The sequence below is a fragment of the Lissotriton helveticus genome, chromosome 1_1, assembly GCF_964261635.1.
Source record: "Lissotriton helveticus chromosome 1_1, aLisHel1.1, whole genome shotgun sequence".
In the NCBI taxonomy this organism is placed as follows: Eukaryota; Metazoa; Chordata; class Amphibia; order Caudata; family Salamandridae; genus Lissotriton; species Lissotriton helveticus.
Window position 1 is genome coordinate 829,109,227 of NC_136057.1, and position 9,967 is coordinate 829,119,193.

At 43.6% G+C, this 9,967-nt stretch overlaps 1 protein-coding gene across 1 annotated transcript in view; it reads right to left on the reverse strand.

Moving 5' to 3' along the window:
- Positions 1-4,884, reverse strand: part of EEA1 (early endosome antigen 1) — a 764,210-nt gene extending 759,326 nt beyond the window's left edge. The window contains exon 1 of the mRNA XM_078674577.1: positions 4,642-4,884. Within this exon, the coding sequence (XP_078530703.1) occupies positions 4,642-4,665 (24 nt within the window). The 5' untranslated portion in view covers positions 4,666-4,884. The remainder of the gene's footprint in view (positions 1-4,641) is intronic.
- Between the last annotated feature and the right edge of the window lie 5,083 nt (positions 4,885-9,967).

Genomic DNA, 9,967 nt, shown 5'->3' on the forward strand with positions numbered 1-9,967 from the left:
TGAAACTCTTATGGAGTGATTTTGCACATTTACATCTCTGCATTTAGCCCTATTATTTTGCTGGTGGTAATTTGCCCTAGTTTTTGCTTGCGGTCGTTAGTGAGAACAAGCACTCCCACCCACCCTCCAAGAGTACCAGAACTTCTCTATTGCCAAGAGTACCGGTACTCACTGCATAAGGTCAGCTTTTCAGGTCACAAATAGTCATGTGAGCACGCATCCCATTTCTGCACTGTGGCGCATGCTCACATGACGGCAATTTCAACACCGGTAGTGAGGCGGCTATGACAGAGCAACGTGTGAGGACGCGAAGCAATGTGTGACGACACACACCAGATAGCTGTGCAGCGGGATGAAAGGGATGCCCTTTAAAACACGCAATTTGCTCTGGCTTTTCCTTTCTTCTTTATCAGTGCAGGCAGCAGGACCGAAAATAAAGACATAAAATTGCGATGAGGAGGCAAAGAAGAGCACGTGCAAGAAGCAGATTTGCCACCAGCGCCAGTCAGATTGAGGAGCCAGCGAGGAACCTTCTGCTACTCCGACATAAGTGAGCGCCGTGTGTGCAGCCTAGGCCCCAAACACCACTGAAGGGAAAAGGATGTGGTGTGAGAGCCTAAGCTGCCGATTGTGTAATGTAACTGGCGCTCATGTAAAGCGTTCCGATAACTTCAGTTGTCACGTTTATATAAAACTGCAAAAAAAAGTACTGCAGCACACAGCACTCACCCTGACCCCTCTATTTAATTTTGTATGATTCTTTACTGAACTATATTTTTAACATGCAGTTGAATGCCAGACCTTTATACAAGAGCTCAGCCAAGGCCGATGACAGACTGACTAGTTCTTTGTAACTACAGCACCTGGAGGTGATAAACATGTTATAGAAGCTTTTCACCAGTTTGAGTTACTGGGCTTTGAAACACATCCTACACATACACAGCGTATGTAATACAAGCAGCCTTCTGGCCTCAGTTTGTAAAGCATCTCACTTGTTAACTGGAGTAACGAATGTCACATCTCCCTAGAACCACGTGGGTGGCTGAACTGTGCTGAGTTATTCAGTGAGAGTACAGAGATTAAACTGACAAAGGCACCAAAGGAAGAAAGTAATTTCCCTCTAGACCTTAAATTATTCTACACATGAATTAAACCAAATACATAATGTGAGCACCCAAACCAACGTATTTACCCACTCAACAAATACTCCGACAATTATAAAGATATATTCTTTTTTTTCATTTCGTTTATCAAAAATATTTTCATTATTTTACTTGATTTTGTATATTTTTTTCCATTTACATCAACATCAATTATAAATTCATCAATAATCACAAAGGAAAATAACAATAAATACTAATAGACCAAATAAACCCCGGTAGAGAGATACAAACCAAATTCACAACACACCATTCAAACCATACTCACACAAACCCATACAAACCTTCACATTCATAACATATCTGGGGAACTCAACTACAGAGTAACAATGTAATTGAAATGACCAAAAACACCAACTGCATAAAGCAGGATGTTCTCAAGGCAGTGGTCGACGCGTTTCGGTGGCTACAAGATGATAGAATGCCACCTTCTTCAGGACCTGCCAGATATAGAGCCCTCACAAGAGCCACTCCAGCCGGGGAAAAAGGTACCACTGTAAAAACAGTTTCACTATCCTCTTTTACAATACAGACTGTTGTTTCTAAAATACACTGACTGAGGATCAGCCACTTCTCAAACAGTAGTCACAGAACACAGCTCTCAAATCCTCAAGCGACTAAACACTGGGTATTGTCGCATCTCACAGAGCTTGTAGTCAGACGATCCAAAAGCTCTAATCTTTTTAAATGAATACATTCACGCTGATAAATCACTATTCAAAGTCCTAATGCGCAGAATACCAGTAGTTCTCAAACCTTAGCAGAGCGATGTCCCTTGTGGGTCATAAATTTGTATCTTCAGAGATACTCCATATAGGTAATGTGTCTTATTTGTGAAAGATGACCGCCTTAACTTTAGGCCATAGATTTCTATCATATCATCCACAGAGCCTCCTATTCCTGTATTCCAAAGTTTTGAGCTTCAATCTCCATTGTGCTTACATCATGGACGGAGACCTGTATAACCGATGACACACCAAGTCTTCAAAACAGCCCGATCGTTGGGTGCAGAGGTACATGGGCTAAAGATGCAGTACACTGAGGGTGCATAGGCGAATTTACCAGAGGGTAGAGAAGCATTGCAGTGAGGGCACAAAAGCAGAGACGTCATGTGGTAGAGATGTAGTGCACTGGGTGTACAGAAATACCAGGCAGTAGCGATCCAATGTCCTGAGGGTGAGGAGGCAGCGATGTTACAGGGCAGAGATGTAGTGGACTGAGAATGCAGAGAAGCTACAGGGCAGAGAAGCACTGCAGTGACGACTCGGAGGAGAAATGTCCGTGGATACCAAAGGCCTCACTTTGTAAAGCGGCTCATTTGTGAATTGGAGTAATTAATGACATCTCCCTAGAACCACATATGTGGTGTTGCCGCACTGTGCTGAGTTATTCAGTGAGGGTAAGGAGGGTAGCCTGGCAGAGGCATCAGAGGGTAGAGATGCAGTACACTGAGGGTACATAGGATAATTTATCAGTGTAGAGATGCAGTGTTCTGAGGTTGCAGAAGCAGAGATGTCAGAGTAGAGATGTAGTGCACTGAGGATGCAAAGACATTCAACTGACATTCATGTGCTATTTGTGCACAGGCAATCTTCAAATATGTACCCTTTGAAAGAGAATGTTAAAAGTATACTTAATATGCAAAGGTACCCACAATACATTACAGAATGAAGCAATTTGTCATGATTCACACCAAAAAAAAATCTTGAACCCTTTAAAAATTTGGCATTAGCCCCGAGGATTATCCTGTCTCTAGTCCACCTCCGTGCCGCCCTCCTTCCCTTCCCCCCAGGCCGCAGCTCAATGTGATGAGGACCTACACGTTTTCCCCGATTCAAAGCACTGCTTGCCGCCATGTGGCTTTTACCAGTAGTCACATACCTACTTCCCATGCTGCTGATATACTTTGAATTATGCAGCCCAAGCAAATGTTTTCTTTACGTGTCAAAAGAAATTCCATGCTGTAGTGATCCCATTTCCCACTATAGCATCCCTAGATTTAATATACACTATTTTGCAGCCACAGAAACTAAAGGAAAACACACCTCTCTCCATGTTGAAAGAATTACAAGCAGTTTGTCACAGAAAGCTTGTACACACTGGACCCCCACGTCTTTGAACGTACAGAACGTGTTACAAAGAAAACTATTTACGGGCCTTTTCATGACTGATTATCCAGCTTAGCAACACAATAAGGTTGTATGAGGATTCTCCAGCACCCCTAAGTCTAGTGCTCCAGATCCAAGAAAGCTGCGTTTCTTTTACGTATGGTCAAGGAGGATGATTCAGGTTGGAGGAAGCCTCTCAACTAAAATCATCTAGAAAATGTAATTACTGATAGTCAACATATCTTAGACGAGTATGTGAAATACCAATGGACCCCGGTTTGATAACTTATGGTTTTGTGGTGGAGGCGGAGCGGAAGATGGGTTGTGAGATCAGGGAAAAAGAATGCAAACCCCCCTCACCCCACCCCCCTTGCAGCTTCATATATTTTGAGGCGACAAGAGAATGTGCTTCGATCCCTTCCTACGCCTATTTATACTTCGTAGCTGTTCCTCTTTAGCAAATCCTTCTTTCCAGTCCCATCCAATCAATAACAGACACGCCCCTTGAAGTAGGAAGTAGAGAGGCGTCTAGAAAACTGTAGATATCCCATACCCGTACTCAGCCAAAAGTGCTATAGGGAGTGCAAAAGAACAGGTGAAGCCGCTGTAACTAGCTGAAAGGGACAGGGGCTCTGTCGGGGGCGAAAATGAGACTGATGTCTCCAGCAAGCATTGGCAGGGTGAATCAGTCTGGCAGGAGCAAGGAATGGCGTAGCAGTTATTGCACTCCCAACCTTTAACGCTCTTCAGTTACATTAGAACATGAAACTAGTTGCAAAAGTTAAAAAGCATGTCCATCTAGTCAAAGGAAGCGTGCGACTTCTGTATAAGCAAGAGATATTCGTTAGTTTCGCATATGATAGACTCCAACCCATTATTTAAATTAAAAAGGTAATTAGTGAGCCAAACCGCTCGGCAAGTATTGCACCTAAACATTTAACCACTTTGCTACACCTTCATGCATATCTAAAGGCATCCTACGATAACTGACAAGAGGGTTCATGTCTCACGCCACACCTTCTACGGGTAAGGGTTCATTAGCAATCATCATTTAGCCCCTTGCGATTTTAAACCAAAGTATAACAACATTAAAAGCAGCACTACAAGTCCCATAATGCAACGTATTGCTGCTAAAAAACCATCAGACTAGTCTGAACGTGTTGCATACAGCACGGACTCTCTTGTCAGTTATAGATGGGTGCCCTTTGCTGGTGGAGAAGCAACTTGTTGCATATACATGTAAAGTCCTGACCGGTAATGGGGCATATGAAAGCATGTGAAGCAGCTTCAACGCATGTTATGGCTTCAGCTCAGAGATGCATGACAACGGAGGTTTGGAGGTGAAGGGGGCTCAGACAGGTGAGCTCACTCACCAACTGCAGTATCCTCCGGAACATGACTGCAGAATGCTCGCTACAACAAGGAAGCACCCGTTATCGGCGGGCTTCAGCCTCGGCTCCTCCGACCAGCGGCACACACACCCTACTTAGGTGCAGCTAAGCGGCCATTCAAGTGACAGGGAGTCGCAGCCGTGCAGGCGAACACAGAACTCGTCAGAGTCACGTGCTCACATTCTTTCAAGGCGGGACTTTCACCGGATGTTACTCGTAAGTGTTCAGGAAACGGAAACAAAAAAATGAATTACCAAGTCTAGAGGAGGCTACCGAGGGAGGCGTAACCAGAAAGGAGTTCTTAACTAAGCTACAATCTTGACACTGGTGTTAATTGGAAAGGGAAAAAACATTCCATTGATTGCGCCGTGATGAACGCTCTGCCTGATCCTACCATGGCCGCGACAGGAACTCGCCCATACGTTCATGCGCGATGATTAGTTTGTTTGATCTAGGAATATAAACAATTTTGATTTATTTTTTCTTGTACGAGCGATCGATGGGTGTGTGCATAAGGTGCATTCACAGAAGGAGGTACGGATAGAAATAGCGTCTTTCTGATCCATGTAGTAGAACAAAGGTAAATAAAAGCTGGGTACACTCCTTGAATCAGTGGGAAAAAATAAGTGCAGGTACTCATTAAAATGCGCAAGAGGTGTAATGAGTGGGCGGGGCTAAGGGCAGGACATGATGATACTTAACTTCTATAATAGTTGCAGCACACAGCAAAACACATGATAAATGTGTTTATATAAACAAAGCAGGTTAACTCATTACACAAAATGAAAGAGAAATGCAATAATATGTTAACATTTCCTTTTTTTTGCAATAGTTGCACCTTCTTAATGCCATACTGTTAATTGCTGTTGTTTAGCACAATACTATATATTTTTGAGCAAGTTAGTAGGAAGAAACTGAAAATATCCCCACTTCGAACCAAAGCTCTTATGGCACCAAGCAAATCATCATGACCCTCCCCAGAAGATATCTCGTGTCTCTTCCATCGATCTATCCATTCATCCTTTCATCCAACCATTTACCTGCTGATGTTCCCCATTTACCGTTTACATTCTGTTGTCTATTCAGTTTTTCATCCATCATTCAGTTGATTTTCACCATTCCACCTGTCCACCCTTCATATCCAAACCTATCCATCCTTCCTTAAACCTATCCATTAATCTTTTCATTCATCCATCTCTTTATCCACCTTTTCACTCATCCATCAAGCCTTTCGCTCATCTATCCATCAACCCTTTCACTCCTTAATACCATCCGCCCTTTCATTCCATCCACCCTTTCACTCATTCCCACCTTTCACTCATCCATCATCCACCCTTTCATCCATCCTCTCTACCTTTCATTCATCCATCCAATATTTAACTTAACCACCCATCATCGGCCCTTATATCCAATCATCCACCCTCTTTCACCCATCCATTCACTCATCCATCCATTCATCTGCACATCCACCCTGGCTCACTCATCCACCCATCCACTCACCAACCCTCCCTACTACGTTATTTATGAACCTTTGTCGCCGAGCAGACATGTACACACTAAGGGCCACCCATTTTCTTTAAAATACCTCCTGAGAGTTTCTTGATTCTTTCTCTCTCACTTTTTAAAACAGGCTTAAAAATGCAGGCAAACAGACAAAGATAAGCAGACACATAAAAGATTTCGGTATGTTAAAAGCCATGTTATACTCTTCAGTATGGCTTTTTTAATTGCCACTGCCAGGGCATTGCCAGGATTTCTGTGTTTACGCAAATGCAGAGGATAGTGTGAATGTGTTGACAGCCCAGGGCCAGAATGGACCCCAGAGCTGCCAAGGTTTCAGATTGCTATGTGTGACATTTTCATATTTTAATTGTAATTATGAGTGACATTTCAACAATATGAGTGAACTTTCTCACTAGCAAAATGAAGGAATCGTATAAATGTAAAAAAATGACACATTTTAGTCGAGCTGCTAATGTTTCAGATTACGTATGTGTGACATTTTCATAGATTCAGTAGATTTACGGGAGTCAGGCAACAACTAGATGTGTAACACTTAGGGGGCACATTCTTGCGAGCATAACCATGGTATGAAGTCAATGGAAGTAGACAAATATCAGAAATTGCACTCATTTGAGCAACAAGGAAGTCAAACTCGGCAGCAGGTGCTTTTGAAGCTATTATTTAATTTCAATAAAAATCAGCACCCTCCACCCCAACCTCAGCTTCAGGTGCGGCCAAACCACATATAACAAAGGGATCTCTGTGACAAAAACAGCAACTCACTGAGCTATCTACATACAATACAGTACAATACAATATGCCTTTTTGAAGGCACATTAACCATCTACGCTACTTAATGGTCATAGTGCAAACTGTCAGTAGAAAATACTCTGACTTCTCGACAGCGGCAAAAATAATCCCATGAGTTATCTCTGATTTAGCAAGTCTAACTGAGCTGAGAAAATAAAGGGTGCTGCTTTGTAGTGTCACTGTCAAGCAGGGATGGTAAACACTTTGCACTACTAATAAATCAGCAAAACTGCTAGTTTAGACAAAACGTAGCGCATATTCAGCCCAGACAGACAACTCTAGTGTGCCCATTTGCAAGGCCCCCTGCCGTGCTGGAGCCCCATAATCATTTTCATAACAAAAATTTAAATGTCAGCAGAAGGAGAATATTAAATTATCTCTTTATAACTGTCAGAACGATCGACCGAGGAGCTGCTGGCCTGGCACCGCGTGGATATCTAGCCTGTCTCTTCTTCAGGGAGTCAGACAGCGAGCGCTGGTGCAGTGTCTCTGCCTGTGTCCTCTGCTCCCACCATGAGACTCACAATGGCGTGGTGAGTCTGGGGCAGAGGTCAGGAGGAGGTGTGCAGGTGATGGATTCTCGAACACCGGCCTCCTCCTTCAACTCCATGCAGCAGGGGAATTTCATGGGTGCACTGGGGCCGGCTGGCTGGCAGGAAAGGCAACATCCTGCCATAGGCTGGGCATATAAGAAACAGACCTTGAGGCATTTGGCGTTAGGAAGGTGGGCGCCTCAGTGCAGAAAACAGTTAGATTAGCGCTCCAGGGGCCTCTTCGATCGCATAGACAATGCGATCGAAGAGGCCCCTGGAGCATTAATCTAACTGTAGGGTTAATGCCCAGACAGGGCATTAACTTTCAGATCAAGAGAAAGGACGTGTGAAATTCCGCCGCCCTTTTGTCTGATAACATTTCTTATGTTCAAAGTGTTAACCTGCACTGACTTTTCACTACCTGAAGTGCTGCGCTTTGAAAAGCACACGCGCGCACACTAGCAGGTAAAATGAATCTCCACCCATCTCTGTCAGGCACAGCATGACGGCGAGCATCGGACATTATTTAAAAGAGCCCTGCTGAATAGCTCAGCTGGGGCTCTGATGGGCGGGAGGGGGCTGCAGAAGCGGCGACTCGGCTGCCAGTGACATGTCCCACTCCGGCCCACCAGCACAGCCACGAGCAGACCTTTTCATGAGTACCGGTACTCTCCTGGGGCAGTAGAGAAGTGCCGGTACTCAAAGTGATAAATTTAGGAAGTTCCAGTACTCAGTACCGGTGAGTACCGGCCCATTTAAAGCACTGAGTTGAATCATATCGGTTAAGCTTCCGGAGTCTGTTTGAGGAAGAAAAAAAATATATATATTTTCTTGGAAACTTGAAGGTTGTGATGGAGCATGAAACCAACGACCTCATGGAAGTGCACACATAAAGCAAGGAGATACGCGAGTACACAAACGAAGGATACACAGGGCACAAGTCCTAAGCAGGGTTTAAGTGAGATACAAAAAGTGCGGGTGTCTCTGAAATAGGCGTAGGCTATGTAGTTAAGGACGTGTCCTAAACATGTAAACTACATTTCTGTGATGCCCCCCATAGTTAGCCATTTGACCGGTATTGTGGTGCCTTTCTGAACTTTCTTTTATTGCAGTCAGATATGTAACACAGCTGACCTACACCTAAAAACAGCCATGACTATTTGCTTGGTCAATGTTTTAAAAAAAAATTAAGATAAAAGTGCACCAACAATGATTTTGTTATAAATAATATTGAAAATGTTCCAGTTCAGAAATTGTGAGACTTGTAAATATTACTAAGGTCTGTGACTGAGATAGTGGTTTTCGAGGTTTCAGTCACTCTGTCTTTCCTTCATATCACTTTTCTCTGCAGTCTCTTAGTGTTATAACTTTAAGTCCTTTTCCTCGCTACAATCTTTCTGAAACCCTGCATCTGCATACTTCACTCCTCATCTCTTTCCTCTTCAAGCCCTTTTATCACGTTCACCTAAATTTAATTCCTCACATCTGTACTTCTCCGGCCCCCCAAAACACAACACACTCACTCAGTAAGCACTGCTTTTTCTTTTACTTTTGCCTTGTCGATATTTTGACAACTGTGTACAGGCCCGGTTCTAGCGGGTGGGCCAGGTGGGCCAGGCCCACCCTAACACGAGCATGGCCCAGCCAAACAGGATCTTTGGCCCTCGCAGTGAGGGCTTGAAGGTAGGCGTCTATGGGATCTAAGTGCTTCAACCGTCCCCCGTCGCGTGTGTCAGCCCGGGCCGAGTGGTGCACACACACAGACAGTTTTAGAGATGATTGCAGCCGCACCGAGTACTTTACAGGTCTTTAAAGACCATGCATATGTTAACAAGGCTTTGTTTATTTTTTCACCCGTTCATCTCTACATGGCGAAAGGCGACAATTCCTTTCTTTGACAAGGGTAACCTTTGGTAACCTTTGCTTACTGTCCTGCTGCGTTGATATTTATTTTTATATGCAGCGCAGGAGAAAAGAAGTTTCTTTATTCCTATTCACCTTTCCTGACCCCTGCAGTGGCTTATCACATAAGGCTGTGACACAAAGTTTGACTAATGGAGTAGGTAAGAGAATGTATTACTATATATTTTTCTTTTTAAAATTTGCACAGTCCCAGCAGGACACATACGTGTGTGCTTCATTTAAACAGTTTTTATCATGATTGCTCTCCAGCAGGACAACAATAAGAATACAAAATGCCCAGATAACGCTGGTGATTAATAATCCTGCTGGAGAGCAATCATGTGTCTGTTAGTAGTTTTCAAATGCAGATGAACTGTATTTTATGTGGATAACTCCAGGGCTTTGAGTAGGATGAAAAAACTGGGGGGTCCCTCAAAGGGGCGTGGCCAATGTAATTGAGGACGTGGCTTAAAAACAGTACGTTAAAATCTGTGTTTAGCAGTGTGCGTCCTGACTTGTATTTTGCTGTTTCTGTCATTACATCCAGGTATTTGATACAA